Here is a 19,513-nt window from a genome sequence, read left to right on the forward strand (position 1 = left end):
GTGTTATTTGATCATGTTTGCTTCTGATATGCTTCCTCTTAAGGAATTAACACATCCCTTTGTTTAGTCTTGGAAGCAACCTCTGATAATGCCAATTTATGCATTTATAAGTCAAATAGTTTTGTGTGCTTTAAAAATTCACATTAATACATATTAAATGCACTCTTGTTAATTTATTCCTACAACTTGCTTTTCTTAACAGATCAGCAAAAATTAAAAATATCTAACAACACCAAATGTCATCAAGGATGTGGGAAAGAAATTTGGTGATATCTACTAAATTCCAAAATGTAAAGTCCAGCACTTACACTTCTAGGTGTATATCTTAGAAAAATTCTTATACATGAACACAAGAAAGCATTTAGAAGGATTTTCATTTCAGTATTGCTTGTAATAGTGTAAAACAGGGGGTGCCTGGGTGGCTCAGTCGTTAAGCATCTGCTTTCGGCTCAGGGCGTGATCCTGGTGTTCTGGTATTGAGACCCACCTCAGGCTCCTCTGCTGGGAGCCTGCTTCTTCCTCTCCCACTCCCCCCGCCTGTGTTCCGTCTCTCGCTGGCTGTCTCTATCTCTGTCAAATAAATTTTAAAAATCTTAAAAAAAATAATGTAAAACAAAAATTACCTAGGTACCTACCAATAGTTGAATGGTAAATACATTTCAGTCCTTGTCTTCTATTTACTTTATATTACCCTAGAGCATAATAAGTGTTTAGTTTTTGGAGTGCCTGGGTGGCTCAGTTCGTTAAGTGTCTGCTTTTGGCTTAGGTCATGATCTCAGGGTCTGGGGATCAAGCCCCATGTTGGGCTCCCTATTCAGTGGGAAACTGCTTCTCCCTCTCCTTCTGCCCCTCACCCCCACTCCTTCTCTCTCTCTGTCAAGTAAATAAATAAAATCTTTAAAAAAGAGGTGCCTAAGTGTCTCGGTTAAGCATCTGCCTTCAGCTCAGGTCATGATCCCAGGGTCCTGGTGGGATCGAGCCCCATGTCAGCCTCCCTGCAGCGGGGAGCCTGCTTCTCTCTATCCCTCTGCCAATCCCACACCCCCCAGCTCGTACTCTCTCTCTCTTTCTCTCTCAGGTGAATAAATAAAATCTTTTTGAAAAAGTGCTTAGTTTCTGTCCATCAAGTTAATCATTAGTACTTTGGAAATATATACACACAAAACAGTCTAGTTATCATGTGCTATCTCCATTGTGAAGGAGTGATACTTATAGATTTAATCACTTCAGCTAGATCTAAATCAGCAGCAGGAACAAGAAAATGCCCTTTATCCCCATTCCTGATCTTTCTTTTTCTCAGTCCTTCTTCCCAAGCTACCTCTCCCCTTCTGTCACTCTTTTTGCTTTTCTAATTTGGACAATCCTAGAGATAACTCTGTGATTTTTCTAGCTCTCGAGCTATAGCTTTTATGATGTGTAAAGGAGTAATGATATCAGCAAAATACGTCAGTATAAGTCAAAGCACTGCTAACAAAAAGTGAGATTTTCTACAATAACTAAAATTTCTCTAAAAGTTCTTTTCTTACATATTTATGTATCTTGTATTCAGTACATAAATGCTCATTGATTACATAATTTTACTGTGTGGCAGAGATATGTTGAAGGAGTATGTTTTGTTTTCACTAGATAACAGACTATAATGTGTTACTTGTAGAGCAAAACTTTTTTTTTTTAAAGATTTTATTTATTTATTCGACAGAGATAGAGACAGCCAGCGAGAGAGGGAACACAAGCAGGGGGAGTGGGAGAGGAAGAAGCAGGCTCCTAGCGGAAGAGGCCTGATGTGGGGCTCGATCCCGTAACGCCGGGATCACGCCCTGAGCCAAAGGCAGAAGCTTAACCGCTGTGCCACCCAGGCGCCCCTAGAGCAAAACTTTTAACATAGGTAGCCTAAGTATGGAGACAAGGCTATGGGGAAAAAAATTAAAGCATCTCTCACGTTGGTCACTGTGTAGAGTTCCAAAAGAAGACGAATCAGGAGTATAAGCCTGATTTGGGTAGCTCACTTAAAGATGGAACAGGACTTATGTCTAGTTCATCCTTCAGATTCAGATTATCCCTAACCAGAGCCATGTGTCTAGATATGGCCCAAAAAAGACAAGAATGCCTTTATTGCCCTAGCTAGGGAGCTATAGCCTAATTTGCATAGTTAATGTAAAGGAGAGAGAAGAGTTCCCAGTACCTCCTTTTCTTATTTCTAGTCTATGAAGTAATTAACTTTAAATTGACTATATCAGAAGTCTAAAAGTTTAGAATTGGAAAAATTTCATTAATTCATTTTGTAACATTGGCTGGGAATAACAGATTTATGGAGTGTGTTTTATGTGCTACATACTACGTAAAAGATGAGCAGAATCAAAACTGGTGAATTCAGTGGTAAATCTGAATATGGATTAGATAGTAATGATTTTTTGAAGAAGATGATCTTGAAATAATAAAATAATAAAATTTTAATTGCTGAGGGAGAGAAATGAGATAGTAAAAGAGAAGACAACATTCAATTCTTTCTTCTTTTAGTAGGTTACAGCACTCTAGTATTTATGAAATACAAATAAGTAAGATCCCTGACCTGAAGAATTCAGTCTTGTGGGATAAATATATAAATATATACATATATATGCATATATAGATATATATACATGTATATATGTAATCATTTTATATATTATGTAATCCGTTATATATTGGTATATAATATATATTATGTAATCCATTATATATACATGTATATATGTTATATATAATTGCAAGACAGTGTCATAAGTGTTATAAATGTCGACACAAGGGAAACAGTAATCAGCTTCTACTTGGGGGCATATTGATCTTTAAAGATGAGTAGGAGTTTGACAAGTTGAAAAGGTAGAGCATTCTAGGCAGAGGGAACCATGTACTGCAATTTGAGAGACCTGATACCACGTAGCATGCTTGAGGAACTGCAAGTGGTTAGATATATGGGAAGTATGAAGGTTGAGGTGGTTAGATACATGGGAAGTATGAAGATTGAGTTGAGCTGGAGACAAACCATAAAAAATTGAGCAGGACAGATAACCTGGGGCAAAATGCTTCATTTAACAATTTTTCAAGGCACCGTGTACCACATGCTTTGTTTACCTATCCAGTCTTCTCTTTCTTCAAAATTCTATTCAAATATTTACAGAACGCTTATGATATGCTGGGCACTATTCTAGGAGGTGGGGATACGTGGGTGAATAAAATAGACATGGGCTTTGTCTTCACATGGTTTATGGTCTGTATGGCTAATGCTGGTATGTATGTAAGCAACTAGAATATAGCGTGCTAAAAGCTAAGTAATATGGGTAAGTGTTGCAGCTATTAGGAACCTAGAATAGTGACAATCAACCAAATTCAAGTTGTGGCCTGAATGACTGAATGATAGGATTTGGTGAGAATTAGGATGAGTGTGGGGATAGAAGGAAAAGATCAGGAGTCCTCTAACAGAGGAAACTAAAGAAGTGTGAAAGCCCCAAGTTGAGAAATACCATAGCGTTTTCCCAACAGGTTTCTCTACTCCACCATTAGCCCTTGCCGTCCATTCTCCCTACAGCACATTGATCCTTTAAAATCACAAATTAAAATTGTGTCAGTCTTATGCTCAGAATCCTCCAGTGGTTTCCTGTCTCTCTCAAAATAAAATTCAAATTTCTTACCATGACCAGCAAGGCCTAATGTGATCTGCCTTCGTACATATCTGATCTCATTTCACTCAGCCTGGCTTCCAGTCACCCTGGCCTCTTTGCTATTCCTCAGACATTTCAAAAATGATTCCGTATCATAGCCTTTGCAAAAACTGTTCCTTATAGAAGCTTTCCCCCCGATAATGTATTTGGTTGGTCATGGTTGGCACCATGACAATAGGTACTATTTATGCCTTTGTTATTGCTGCTTCCAAATTCCTAAAATAGTGCTTTGCGCATAGTAGGCACTCAATAAAATTACTGAGTTACATAGCAGGTTATGAGTGACATGTTTTATTTTTCTGTCTTTGTATCTTGCCAGACCACCTAAGTGTTAGGTAAATTTATATGGTAACAATAAAACCCAGTTGAATTTTTTTAAACCGACTTGAATTTTTAAGTATATTTTTTAAATATGTATTTTCTTATAATGATTCTTTGTAACTTAAATTTTTAATTTTTAAGCTATAAGTGAAGAAATAGTCTCAGTATTATTTAGTGCTGTGTTTTAAATTCATCGTTTATTTTTACTCTTTTCGATCCTTAAGTTTGTCAGATTAACATGTCTGAATCGTTGGTTTTATTTATGTAAATTCAATGTTATAATAGTAATAAAAACAACTACATTTTAATAAGTACGTAAGCAGTTGCTTTCTAACAGGCTGTTTTTCCTAAAATGTTATATTGTTATAGGTTATGTCTTCATCCAATCACAGATCTAAACTCAATATATTACGTAAGCAGTGATTCAACTGTTATACATTTCAGTTATTTAAAATAGTAAAATTTTACACTGATTTCTAAAAAATACATTGATTATATATAGAGTCACAGTTTATCTAAAGCATATATTCCACATATTGCTAGTCCTAGTAAATGCTAATTATTGTTCTCTATTCATCATCATTTTTTTCTGTGGTCTCTGTTTTGTACAACTTACATCATTCCTGCTTTCTTGAAGCATCATCTGGGCAGCCTTGATTAGAAAAAAGGCTGTTTACAGCAGAACAATGGGAAAAGTGACCAAAGGTTGATTTTTAAACAGATTTTATATCATAGCCTGTTTGTTTCTTCATATCATTTGGCAACGCCAGCTCCTTCTCTGTTCTTTTTTCCTATGTAGTGCCTTCCCAGTCATGTCCTGTTCCTAAAACCACAAGATGAGTTGGTAATGGCCACATATCAAATATAAGTGTTAATTTTTAGGTCATGAATTAGTAGATCAGCAAAATATGAAATGTTAAGATGTAAGGATTACCTATCTGTCACAAATATAAAGTTTTTTCTCTTGCAAAAATTATAGGGGATGGAGTGTTAGATCTCTCTACAAAGAAAACCAGCATAAAATCTGAAGAGTCATCCATATGTGATCCTTCTTCTGAAAATTCAATGGCTGGGTAAGCAATATCTAGGAAATATAATTTAATATTAATATAAAATTATCTCTACAGAGAACTCTTAATACTACTTTGAGTAGATTGACATAGCTTTCCTCCAGAATTTTTGTCACTCATAAGTGTGTGTCTCTCATACCTTTCATTTGTCCTTTCTTTCTTTTTTATTCTTTCTGTTAAAGAAAAGTTATCAGAACAATCACCAAACTTTAGTTCATGTTACTAAAATGAACTACCAACTTAATCATAGGCTACAAACTAAGAAGCAGGACGAGTAAAGAAAATTCAAAATTCAATATTCAGGAGGCAATTTTAAGGAAAATATGTGATTTCACTATTTTTTTTAAACACTCGACAAATTTTAAAAGTACCATACTTACTAATTCTTGCAGCTAGCTTATAGTGTTTACATTTTTTCACTGTGCTTTAGGTGTGGTGGCAAACTTATATAGTATATATAATAATATATATCTAGTAAGCACCACAGAAAGTCTTTTCATGCTTTGAAAGTTCTCATTAAATTAATTAAATAAATAATTAGCAGTGAAATGCTGTTCTGTTGGATTTTTGGATTTTTATTTAGTAACTTTTGCATCTTCCCGTTAACAAACTGTATAGGAAGCTTTTTTGTCACATTTAAATCTTAGATATAGAGTATAATTTGTTTCAACCAAGACTGTAATAGCTTTTGAGTCATAAGTTATAGTTAGCTTCTGTTTGAGAAACTGAAAATTATAATGATATATTTGAAATAGAAATAACATTTATAGTATCAAATTATTTTACCCAAATAACTTATCTACTTGTTTCAAATTTTAAGTTTTTGTCTAGAGAAAAGTTAGTCTTGTGGAAATATGGGATGTTTGTGTTTGGAAATATTCTTGCTGCTACAAATTTCCTTTAAAGGGGTTGACTCTTTTATTACTTGTTTAGCGGTAACGTCACGTTTCTACTAACAAAAACTCCTTTAGGATTTGGGTATTTTTTAGAACGGAACTCTAATTGTACAAATAAAAATTATAAGTGTTGCTCTGCAAGCATCTGTCAGAGGAATAGCAACATCATGAGAATATTTTTACAAATACTGAGTTAGGATTTTATGTTCTTGGAAGGTCTGCCCGTTGAGGCCACCGTATGATTGACACATTGTCCTACCAGGACTGTAGCGTTTGCTTTGATAAGGAGTAACTACTACATCTCACAGACTTAAAAAGAGTCATAAGCAGTGATGTTACCTAAGCAAGGAGTATAATAAAGGAGTGGACCCTCCCCTTCCATAGCTGTGTGAGAGTCTCTCATGCATCAGTTTACCATCGTTTCATTCCATCCATCCAGGAGACTACACAGAAACAGAGAGGACTATGTGGAAAGAAGTGCTGAGTTTGCAGATGGTTTGCTCTCAAAAGCTTTGAAAGACATTCAGTCTGGAGCACTGGACATAAATAAAGCAGGCATACTTTATGGCATACCTCAAAAAACTTTACTTCTCCACTTAGAAGCCTTACCAGCAGGGAAGCCTGCATCTTTTAAAAACAAAACTCGAGATTTCAATGATAGTTATTCATATAAAGACAGTAAAGAAACTTGTGCAGTCCTGCAAAAAGTAGCCTTGTGGGCAAGAGCTCAAGCAGAGCGCACAGAAAAAAGTAAACTCAATCTACTTGAAACCTCAGAATTAAAATTCCCAACAGCTTCCAGTTACCTCCATCAGTTAACTCTACAGAAAATGGTTACTCAATTTAAAGAAAAAAATGAAAGCCTACAATATGAAACTTCACATCCTACTGTACAGTTAAAAATTCCTCAGCTTCGAGTAAGTTCTGTTTCAAAACCACAACCTGATGGTCCTGGTCTGCTGGATGTTATGTATCAAGTTTCCAAAACCTCTCCAGTCCTAGAAGGATCAGCTCTCCAAAAACTGAAAAATATACTCCCTAAACAGAACAAAATAGAATGTTCTGGGCCTGTAACTCACTCAAGTGTTGACTCATATTTTCTACATGGGGACCTCTCTCCTTTGTGTCTTAATTCTAAAAATGGAACAGTTGATGGAACCTCTGAAAATACTGAAGATGGATTGGATCGAAAAGACAACAAGCAGCCCAGGAAAAAACGAGGCCGTTATCGCCAATATGATCATGAAATAATGGAAGAGGCTATTGCAATGGTAATGAGCGGAAAAATGAGTGTTTCCAAAGCACAAGGAATTTATGGGGTACCTCACAGCACTTTAGAATACAAGGTAAAAGAAAGATCTGGAACACTGAAGACTCCTCCGAAGAAGAAACTCCGATTACCAGACACTGGGTTATATAATATGACAGATTCAGGGACTGGCAGCTGCAAAAACAGCAAGCCTGTGTAGATTACTTGTTAGGAAAATGTTTGTATGTGTGTATGTGCGTGTGTGTATGTGCGTTTGCGTGTGTGTGTGTATGTGCACAGGTGTGTATTTGTGTGTCTATATACACACATGTGGGAATTACAGATGCTCACTCTGACAGGAGACATGAAATTTTACAGTTCAAAAACCACTTACATGCCTTTGAGAAAAAAGTTTTATTCAGGGTTTTCACTGTGGACAGAATTATATAGTTGCTTACTTAATTCTGATAGTTTGTATTTAATCCTTGTATAAATAGGTGAAAAAGATTCAGGTTTTCTTTAGTAGTCAATAGCATAAAGCGTTGTGGGAAAACAAGTAATTGTCAAGTGAAACATTTTTATCGGTGAAAGACCACTCCAGCCATTCAGTTGAACCATCTTATAATGGAAATATGATATTAATAGTTTGTAAACATTTTTACATACTATACTTACAGCTATTGTAAGTATGTCAAACAACCAATCAAAGTTTAAATAGCTATCTCCATACTAAGAAAAATTAATATATACAGTATTAGTACACTACAGTGTATTCTATGAAATATGAAATGCACTTAAGTGCATCCACCAGGAATAGAAAAGAAAACCTTAAATGATATGTATAATGAAATTTAATATTTATCATTTAATAGTTGATTTACAGGAAGTTGGGGTTTATAAGGTATATACTTTTTAAAAAAACTGACACATAGTTAACCCCAGCAGCTATAGAATCCTTTAATATAAGATGGAATACTAAGAACAAAAAGTAATTTAAATTTAATTATTAAAATAATTTAATTTTGTTTTTATTTGAAAAATAAGCTAATGTGTAAGGTTAGAAAAGAAAGTTGGAATGCAACTTAGAGCATGTTTATAATGTGCACAGAAAAAGCTTGAGAATGATAATTTTGGTTTAAATGTGCTGGTTAGTTGATGTTATGACTACTTTAAATTTTAAGGATTGTGACACACTCCTACTATTGAAAAACCTCAGTGTAACTTTAATATATTTGCTGCTGTGACATTTCAAAACATTTTCAGTTTATCAAAATGAATTACAGATTTCATTTTGGTGGGCGATACATTATCATTTTGCTAATAACCAAATTTGCAGTTTGTTCAGGGTCTTGAATAGATTTACAGATATTTAACACTGAAGCTGTTTTGAACTTTCAGTAATGTAAACTCTCTACTAATTGGGTAGTTAGAAGCTGGGCAGTGCATTTTAACTTTTACTAGACTCATAAGAGAGACCAGTAATTTTTATATAGCAGTTTTAAAATGTGGTTCAGAGTATCCATGTTGGATTTATGGGGTATGCAGTTTTAGTGGTAATATGTTATAAAGCATGTGCCTCCATATAAAGAATGGGGATTTGCTTCGTATATTCAGAATTCTCCGAGTGCCCCTTTTCTCTGTTAAAATTCAGGTTCTGATCATTTTTCTAAGCCAATTTTCATGAGTCCGAAAGGAATACTTAAAGCTGAATTTAAAAAATAAGTGCACCTTGTCAAATACTTGTGTTTTTACACTTGTGTTTGTGTGTATCTAATAATCACATATACATTTAATACTAAAGAGATTTTCAGCTATTACATTTAAAAACTGCTTACATATGTTTAAAAAAACTGAAGAGTGGGAAGCTACACAACCAGGTAGTTATTTGGTCTCTTAGATCTATACTGAACCCTCTTCAGCTTCACGTTACCTGCATACTAGGTATGAATCCTCTTGCTCTTTTTTTTTTTCCCCAGTAAGTATACATAATAGATTGCAAAACAGCAGATGTCAGGGTCATCTTTCTTTTTAAAGAATTAAGCCATATTTTGTGAGGGCCAGAACTTGGATTATTTAATATATTTCCCCTCCTCCCCCATTGAAAAACAAATTTAAAAATAAAATGTTTCAACACAATTTTATTGACCTCTTTATACAGAATTTTACTTGCAAAAATTTGGGGGCCTGAATGCATTACATAATATTTATATTGAGCTTTTTTATTCCTCACACTATATTTACATTAATAAATTGATTGAGAAGTTTATAGTAAAGGGATACTTACAGAACACTTTTATATCATTTAAAAGATGACCTGACCAAAAACTTTACAGGATTCATAAAATCAGGGATCATTTTGCTATTGACTTCACAGTGATCAGTAGTTTTATAGGTAATATTATAGTTAATTTGCAGCATTTAGTATTTGTATTATTTATTTTTGGTCAGAAATAGTAAATTAAATATTTTTTGATAGTTTATAGGTAATGATCAACCCGTAACTTTTAAAAGAAACAAAATGTTTCTAATTATTGAGTTAACTTTTGATTATACAAACTAGGAAAGGCAGGGAAATTTATGGGTTCCCCTTCTCCCCAGTGATTCTATTAAGATGTTCTTTATGTTAAACTTTCAAAGTACTTTATAAATTTAGTTACCAGTTACTACTTATTAATTGACAGTTTTCTGAAAAATCCAGTTTCAGCAGACTTTTAATGAAGGTGAAAGCAACCCTTATATGCTTTCTACGTATTTGAATGTTCCTCAAGTATTTTATATTTAAAAAAAAAAAAAAAGAAGGAAAAGAAAAAACAGTGCCTCTGTTTTTAGAAAACTACTGCTCAGTAAAGTTGTTTAAACCATTTCTGGTAGCTAATGACAATTTTATATTAAATTGTATACTAACTTTAGTGAGACTGATTTTTTTAGTTGTTTACAGTACAAATACTTGTATTTGTTTTTTAATTGCAGTATTTCCATTGTCGCAGTAATTTAGTAAAACTCTGTGGCTGCCTTGATTTTGACAGATTTTGTTAATATAAACTGATTGTTAGGCAATTAGTTATATTTATGCATAAATCAATTGCACTATAATTCATGAATTATTTATTACAATATTTTCTAATGAATTCATGTATCTGTCTTGTGTTGTAAATGTATTGTAATTCTGTTCCTACTTTGTGTTGTTATATATCTAAATCTGATTGTATGAATTTTAATTGTTCAGTTAACGTGTTTCTAGGTTGTAATTTGTAGTAAAGCACTTCAATGCTTTTGCACTTAAATTTACAACACTGTTGGTGTGTGATTGATTTACTCATTCAGTAAATGAAAAGAAAAGAAAAGAAAAGAAAAAACTGACTACACTGACTTTTGATTCGCTGTAGGAATGAGTTTTATTTATATTAATATGAAAAATTGACTTATCCAAAGAACTATTTCAACAACAAAACTCGTAATGAACAAAACCAGTAGTAACATATAAAAAATAGGCAGGATGTTTGGTTTATAAATCGAACTGGAAAAGGTTAGAAAGAAATTTAACATTAGAACAAGGGAGCTATTAAAGATATAATTGTAGAACCTTTACATAATCACTTGAGAATAAAATCTAGATTGGGGACTTATGTGTATTCAGCTATTACTTACTGATATTAGGTTTTTCCTTGAGACTCTAACGTGCAAGAAATATGAAAAAGAAAAAATTTGGAGGCAAATAAACATTACGGAATTTTATAATTTGAGAATTTAGTTAGCTAATATCTGATATGTGTGTATTAGATATGATCTAATACTGAATATCCAGTTAGTAACTTTATGAAGCTGTGCTTCATATACCATTACATGGAAATTATTGACCACTTTGGTATTTTGGAAGTTCCATTATTAAAAGTAATAAAATGGGGAAAAAAAGTAATTAACTGAAAAGAAACTTTGTTAAAGACTTCCTTGAATACTCAGAAGACAAATGTAAAAATCTTGCGGTGGTTTTCAGAATAGTTAACATTAATCATTAGTTTTAATTATTTCTGTTTTCCTTTTGACTTTGCTAACAGAAAAAAAACATTTAAGCATTTTAGAAACTTAGAATGCAAATTAATCTTTAAAATACAGTGCAATGAATTTTTCTAAGAAACAAAAGCTCTCTTTATTTAATCACAGATATGTTTACTAGGCCATAACATAACTTTAAGGAAACTTTTGAAGTGTATCTATCAGAACTCTGGGTTTTCTTTTGCTTATGTGAAAATTATAATTTTTACTTTGCTGGAAAAGAGTATAATATCACGTATATCTTCATGTTTGATGGTTAACATTTCCTCATGTCTCTGTTCTCCATATATTTTTTGAATTATCTAAGAGTGAATCTTGGGAATCAGTTCCATAATTTACTCCCCAATTATGATAAAATTTACCAAAAAAAAAATTTTTTTTTCAGAATGGAAAAGATATTGGGGTCATGTCTGTGGATTTAAAACATTTTACTGTTAATTTCATATCTTTTCTCACTTTGATAACTGCTTTATGTCAAATACATATTAGTTTTGGTGAAATATTGGTTCTAGTAAAGTTATCATTTTTCTAGAAAATTTTGATCTAATGTTCAGAATTTGCGTTAGTGTTTTTGATACTCAAATAACATAATATTTTAAAAATGTAGATGAAATATTGCATACTTATCTGTGAAACAGGTTAAGCCAGTTTTAGGGAGCAAAATAAAAATTAATTTCACTTTTTATTTTAAAATAAAAATCCTTTACTTTTTAATATACATGAATATAATAATCCTTTAAACAAAATACAATCTTCTATAGCAATTCATAATCAGTATATCCCAGTTCCAACCCTAAATAAAATTTCTACAAACCAAAAACTACTAACAATAATAGCAAATATAAGAAATCATGAATGGGAGGCTATTTTCATGTACAGAGTTTGGTGATCTGTTTAATTTAAATAGATACTTTTCTGAAACAGAATTCTTTTAATATATTTTATTCTTCTTGCTGCTGGTATTGGATTAAAAAATTTTTTTTGTAGACTTCTGCCTTGGCTGCTAAGTAATCCTGGGTGTTAGTTAAAATTAGATGTATATTAGTTTCTTCAGTGGGACATTTTCCAGCATTTGAAATTAAATAATTAGGTAAGTAATGCCTTTAGTCTTCATGTAATTACATTAGTATTTAAAATCAATTAAAAATAGATTTTCTTTTTAAATAGCTTAAATTTTTTATTATTAGGTTAAAATGCCTTCAGCTTAATCTTAGAAAAGATATTCTGTTATTTATATGAAATCTAAATTCCTTAATTTTCCTTGTGAATATGCAAAGCTTTCTTTTATTAATAATTTTTATTTTCACTACCTTGAAAAAATATTTTAAATAAAGATAAGATCTCCTACATCTTATTTTTCTTATTTGCACTAATATGGATTGATAATTATCAAAATAACTTATAAAATGTCTATTTTCAAAAATGTAACTCCTTCTGAAGCACTTTCCATTAAATATTCTTAATACATCCAAAGCACTAAACGTTAGCAATCTATAAATATAATCATATCTATAATCAGGTTTCATATCACAAAACTAGGGCTTTCCTTTGACTATTATACTTGCCATAGGAAATTGATTAACAGTGCTTCATTATATTTTTGCTGAACAATAATCAAGATGTCATTATTGCAGCTCTGTAGGAGCTAGGAGTCCAGCAATACCAAAATTTCTTTTGTTCAAACTCTGTTAAAATTATAACTCCTTATAATACTGGTATTTTTGCTGTAATTCATTTTTTGTTTGATTTTTATTTTTAGTTCAACTGTTGATGCAAAATCAGAGGAAGCTACTAAAATGGAAAAAGGAAAATCAGCATTAAGCAAAGTTTTGGAATCTTTGTGCATACATCACCAGCAACAAGTTTTGGCCATGTTGAAATTTCTAGTCCAAGAGCAGAATGCTGCTTCTCTTTGCTATTGTAATACATCATATACTGTGTCTTCAGAATCTCAAAAGCCCCTAACTGAAGATGATTTACATGGTCTATTCTGTAGTTGTGAATATAGGCTGGCAGAAAGAGGGTGTTTACAAAATGAAAGACAAAGCCCTGGTTTTGTGCCTCTGCCAGTCTGTATTAAAGATTTACATTGTTTATCTTGCCAAACTGTAACTATTGAACACATTAAGACAGTAGTGAATAGAGGAATTGCAAACAGTTATAATTCTCACAGGTGCTGTTCCGGACTGTTACCAAACATTCACTCTACAAAATCAACCTCTCATGCTCCTCTTTCATCAAGGGAAGTATGTGATGTTTCAGTCAGTCTTAAGGATGTTTGTAGATCTCGAAGTCCATCACCTCCACCATTATCACCTGTACAGACTGAAGGATTTGAAAAATTGAAAGATGTCGTCTCAGAGCTTTCAGCCTTAGAAAATAACAGACTTGAAATAAACATTAATCAGCCTCCATCTCTCATACCAGCAGAAATAAACAGTGACAAGGGTGATCCCGAAGGTAAAATACATAAAACTAAAAAATCCAGTAACTCTGATTATTTGCTCCTGGAAGACAGCGATAATTGTACCACAAATCATGAAAAAGGTGAAACTACTGTAATTTTTCAAGATTTAATGGATCGTATTAATGAAAAATTAAAATCAATAGAAACTACAGATGTGACAAACCTTATAAAATTATCTAGCAGTGATTGTAATACAGATAATGATTTAAAATTGAGAGACTTAATATCCTCACTCTTGCATAATGCCAAGGCCAGTGATTACAGTTTCATGGAATTGCTGAGTCAACATGATAAAAAGGTAGAAAATAAAATTATTCAGACAAGATTTCGAAAGCGTCAAGAAACCTTATTTTCAATGCACAACTCTCCTGATTCACCCATGTTTAGAAGGCAGTCTTTACAAATAAAAAGAGAACTTGCTAGTCTTGATGAAAATTTTGTAAGAAAAAAATACACTGAAAAAAATTCAAGGAAGTTGACACGCAATGATGAGATAAAATTTTCCACGGACAAAGAAGAATTCTATCATTGCCAAGGGTCTTTACAAAATTCTGAAAGCCTGCAAGATAATAATCATGCAGAAACATCATTTTCGCCAGATTGTGCATTTCAATCAGTGCAACTACCTCTTCATAGTTTAGAAACTAACTTGGCTTTTGATGCATTTTCAGACAGCTTTAAAACAACTTCCCCTGGGAAAATGAGCATGAGAAAATCACAGGAGAAATCTGCAGCTGGAAAAAAACTTTTGCAAAATCGCAAGGAGAATCCAAAACTAGAGAATACTCAAACTCCTTTGAAAAGTGGTGTTCCTGGACTTTTGAGCAGAACTAAACGAAATATTGTACCCCCAGGGTGGTATTCTGTATATGTAACAAATAATTATGTCTTCAAAAAATCCCCTAAGGCCAAAAAAGTTTCTGAATCTACAAAAAAAAAAGATCCAGTGAAAAATATTCAAATTGAAAGCTCACACAATATAGATCTAAACAAAATTGCAATGAATTCTAATTTACAAGTTGTTGTGGAGCGTTTGGAAGACACGATAAATATGGCCAAAAAGTCTTGGAATAATCACTCATTAGCTGAAGGATGCAAGGCATCCAAGAAATTGATAGAAATTAATGGTAAAGATCAAACTTCAGGTAGAAATATGACTCTTACTGTAAGCAGAATGACATGCAAAGAGCAGAGTTTATCAAAATCTGTGGTAGCAGCCAGCAATATCAAAAGCAATCATATTCCTGCAACAGATTTGAATAGCAAAAGACTTGATAATCTGGAAAAGCCATCTATCTTAGATACGAGTAGCTTGATTTCCAGTATTCAAAGTGTGCCAACAAAATTTGAAGCCATTGAAAGCTCTTCTTTTTCCAGCTATTCTAGTCCTATCAAACTCATGTTTTTATCTGAGGTTAAAAGCAGTGAAGGAGTCAAATATACTTTAACTTCAGTTGGTACTTCCAAGTCAAATATTGATCTTCCTTCTGAAAAGTGTCCAACTCATCATGTAATTGAAAAAAAACCAGAAACCAATAAGGATGTCCCAAATGCTAACTTTGAAAATTATAGTTCTAATCTTAATGATAGTGACATTCTACAGGGAGAACTAAACAAATTTAATTGTGCAAAAGAAACTACAGAATCCCCTGCAATGTTTATAGATGATATGAATAGTGATAAGCCACAAGGCGAACCTAAGGAAAATCCAAGCAATGGTATTGATTCATCTTTTAAACGAAAACCAGGTAGACCTAAAAAAATAGGTCCCCAGGTTGTGAAACAAATTAAACGGCCAATTGGAAGACCACCAAAACCTAAAACTGATCAAAGAGACATCACCATTTGCCAAAATGAGTCTTCTAGTGCTGGAAAGAAAAGTCCAGAATCTCTCATATCAGAAGTAAAAGAAGGTATTTGTAAAAAGAGTATTACTGTAACTGTTATTTATGGAAGGTCAAGAAGAACTAGAAGGCATGTTTCTGAAGGAACTGTAAACATAAGCAATGTTATGTCTTTCAAAAATAATGTTGCAGATTTTCCAACTGAATGTAACAGTCTCAGAAATATTAGACAATACAAAATTGACTCAGGTGAAAGAAGTGCTGTTTCAAGTTTGACTACTGAAAGTGAGATCTTGGGGTCTGACTTTGAATATGTTAGGCCTATCAAGAACAAGTCTGTGATACCTCAACCTTCCAAGAACATTATTCGACCAAATCAGAAGCCTTTTGCAATAATTAGGAAGCCTGGTAGACCTGCAAAAGTGAAAATCTCTGGCATATCTGTGACTATTAATAGAGTTTCACCTCAGGAGAGAGAAGTAAGTATTAGCAGCTGCTTACCTCCTTTAGAACAAGAAAATATAATAGAAAAAAATCTGGCTGAAGAAAAGTATGATCACCAATGCAATAAGATGGCTACAAGGCACACTGAAGCTGACATATTTAAGAATGGATCAAAAAGTATGGTTGCTACTATACCTTTGAGACATTCTATTAGGGATAGAAAACCATCTCTCCATTTCTTACATCCATTAGCATCTTCTAGCTCACTTATTTATAGAAATGCTCTGCTCCGTAAATCATATAAACTCCATTTGCAGAAAGGTAAAAGTCAGAAGGAAAAACATAGGCAGTCAAGGATAAAAATAGCTTCGAAAGGTACCCCAGCAACTAGAAATTCAAGAAATGCAAAACTGTGTTTGGAAGATAAATTAATACCCATTTCTGAAGTATCCTTGGACCCTATAATCTCATCAAACCCTTTGCTTAGGTGGTGGGCTGCTTCTACTTCCAGCGATTCCTTATTAGAGGAGTTAAACAATAGATTTGAGCAAATAACAAATGCTTGGGTGCAAGTGAGTGGAGATGAAGCTGGAAATTGTGTTCATAAAAAAAGAGAACGCATTGAAAATGATAATTTCAAAATAGCAAACCCTTTGGAAACCTGTCTTTTAGAACTTGAAGTTTCACCTGTAAAAATGCTTTTTCGGAAAAAGTATGATTTGAATGAACTCTGTATCTGGTTTATGCAAACAACAGAAACACAGTCTCTTTCGCTAGTTAGAAAAGCAAATGCTCGAAACCCTTTGGAAGTAATAAATACCAGAGGAATTAAATTAGGGACCAAATATTCTAATTTTAATACCAGCCCCTTCAGAAAGCACTTTAAAAAATTTGCACTATCTTCTCCTTCAAAATCAGCAGGGAAGTTGCATATACTGCATAAAATGGTTAGCTCTCCACTGTTAAATGTGAAAAGTAATTTAACATTAGCTAGATTAAAAAGAACTGAGTTTAAGAGGTTGCAACATGAAAGGTGGAAAAGAGAGGGAAAGCTGCACAACCACGGAACAATTGATTGGATCTCTAAAAGGAGGAACTTAAGATTTTTCTGCCAAAACCAATTTTTAAATAAGACTGAGGGGGGAACAAATGCTGACATCCCACTCCAAGGAAAAAACACTTTAAATAATCAGTTTATTTTGCCACCTGAAATCAGGGATGACTCTTTGCAACAGAAGGTGGCAATGTCTGACTTGAAAACACATGCTAGTTTAGAGAATAATTTTAAGTCACAAGCAAAGGAGAATGGAACAAATTACAGCCAAAAAGATTTTGAAAAGGGACCAAGACTAGGAAATGTATGTCCAAATAATTGGAGGTCAAAAACCTTAAAAGATTGTAGAATATTTTTGAGGAAGATCAACTATCTTGAACACAGAAATAGTTTTAAGCTAAATACAATCATTTACTCTCCTGAATCTGTTGACAGTGGAAGTAATCATCAGGCTCATAGAGAAGAATCAAAGCGCTTTACCTTAAGATCCCATTCTGCTAGGCAAAATTCTTTTAAAAAGCAATCTAAAGAAATTGAAAATGCTAAAACAAATAGTCCTTCAACCGATAAATTTCCCGGCCAACTTGACAATAGTAAATTAAATAAATGTGTTAACTATGACAAGAATCCTGATAGTTCTGACGTTCTTAGCAAATTGAACAAAAGAAAAAGACCACCATGGAAGACCACAGAAATGTCAACAAAAAGACATAAACGACAGTCTTGCAACAGTGGACAAATGGCAAACTATTATTCAAAATCCCAACTAGGTAAGTTTTTCTCTACTTAATTTTAAAGTTTCATTGTAGGTGCCTTGAGTAAAGTATGAGATAATGGGTAGAAAAGGAACAGCTCATTTAGTTTTGATTTATTTCCAAAATATTTGGACAACCTAATTTCTTGGCACCTAGTATGAAACTCATGAAATTAGGTTCTAGTTCTACTAAATGTACCCATTCATGTCCCTACATCTTAATGTGTCCAGTATTTTAAGCAAATTAAAATATATTTAGTAGAGACATAGAAAGATCCTAAACATATATCATTAATGTACAAGTTATATTATCTGTTTTTGTATTTGATCGAATATAAAATATTGAAAACAGTTTGAATGGTAAATATGCCCAAAGAGCTATCTAAAAATTAACTGCTAACTACAGGATAATATGTATTCATTGTCTTGATAAATTAATAGCTTTGAGACCATGTGGAAAGAAGTAAAGACTGTCTCATTGCTAAATTGATGAACTCTGTAACATATATAATTCTCGTATATCGGTCTTCACATTCACCATCAAATTGTTATGCCCTCTGGTGCTGCTTTGGGAACCATTTTAAGACTCTGCTTATTTAAATAGTGTTAAGGAACAAGGTATTTTCTTCAGTAAATAAGCGAACTTGTTGAATAGGTTTTTTTTCAGACAAGACATTGAACTAGATTCCACAGATACAAAAATGAGTGTTTCTTTCCAGAACTAATCTGTAGTGTAGCAAGGGAGAAAGTCATACATAGGTAACGTTAAGGTAATGCTAAATGTAGAATGTAAACTGAAATTACTTTAGTAAGTAATTATGTGATTTACTCAGTTATGCTGGCCTGACATTGGTGCCTTAGGGAGACTGTTACCCTTAGACCCTAGCAAAATAGGATTTGAACACTGTAGTTGCCAATGTAGCCAGTTCCATCTCAGCTTATTGACGGGTGCTAGACAATTGAGGATTTGTAGAAGTATGGTAGTACTTATTTGGTTACTTCCCAGACATGAGAGAATGCCAGGTTACATTTGTAAATTTAAGGATATTTTATTGTATGGTTGCATTGTTAACTTGTATATTTTAGGGGCTTATGGAGGTATTGATGGCTTGGCTTTATTTTTGTTACCTTTTTAAAACTTTTTTAAAAGCTAAAAAACAACTATTAAGTCTTCTATTAAAATATTAATATCAATAATTAAACTCAAGTTTTAATAGGATAAATGATTATAATGGCCCCCAACATTCAATTAAGTAACTTTAAGATACCTATTTCAGTAATATTTAACATGGATTAATTAAAAATGTTAACTTTGTAACATGATGATTAAAGCTTTAATATTGGTCAAATTAGAGTCTCCATTATGAAAGATGAATCAAATCTAAAAATAGTGTCCTTTCTTTCTTGTCCTTAGGAAAACTAAAAATAACATAACAAATAGCATGTCAGGAAAAAAGAGGGAAGAAGCCTGAGTGATTTAAAAAAAAAATTATAATTCACCTAAACATACAAACACATATTTTTAAAAGACTGTCATGAATGGAGTATAAAGTGCAGTGTTTCATTTTTAATTCTTTACACCATTCTCATTTCATGCCGTTAGAGTTTACCAAAGGTAGTTTACACCAGAACCGTATTTTGTCCCTCTAGCTTCTTACCATTG

At 32.9% G+C, this 19,513-nt stretch overlaps 1 protein-coding gene across 16 annotated transcripts in view; it reads left to right on the forward strand.

The window, feature by feature from the left end:
- The window catches only part of LCORL (ligand dependent nuclear receptor corepressor like), a 178,404-nt gene that overhangs the window by 135,416 nt on the left and 23,475 nt on the right, over nucleotides 1–19,513 (forward strand). For 9 of the 16 annotated variants that reach the window (XM_034672041.1, XM_034672039.1, XM_034672046.1 and 6 more), the window contains 2 exons: nucleotides 4,999–5,092; nucleotides 13,047–17,866. The exons of 1 other annotated variant lie outside the window; for it this stretch is intronic. In XM_034672041.1, the coding sequence (XP_034527932.1) occupies nucleotides 4,999–5,092; nucleotides 13,047–17,866 (4,914 nt within the window). Of the gene's footprint in view, nucleotides 1–4,998; nucleotides 5,093–6,424; nucleotides 12,378–13,046; nucleotides 17,867–19,513 lie in introns of those variants that run through there. 6 more of the 16 variants (XR_004628927.1, XM_034672050.1, XM_034672051.1 and 3 more) reach the window with 6 other exon arrangements.

Source organism: Ailuropoda melanoleuca, chromosome 11, assembly GCF_002007445.2.
Source record: "Ailuropoda melanoleuca isolate Jingjing chromosome 11, ASM200744v2, whole genome shotgun sequence".
Taxonomy (NCBI): Eukaryota; Metazoa; Chordata; class Mammalia; order Carnivora; family Ursidae; genus Ailuropoda; species Ailuropoda melanoleuca.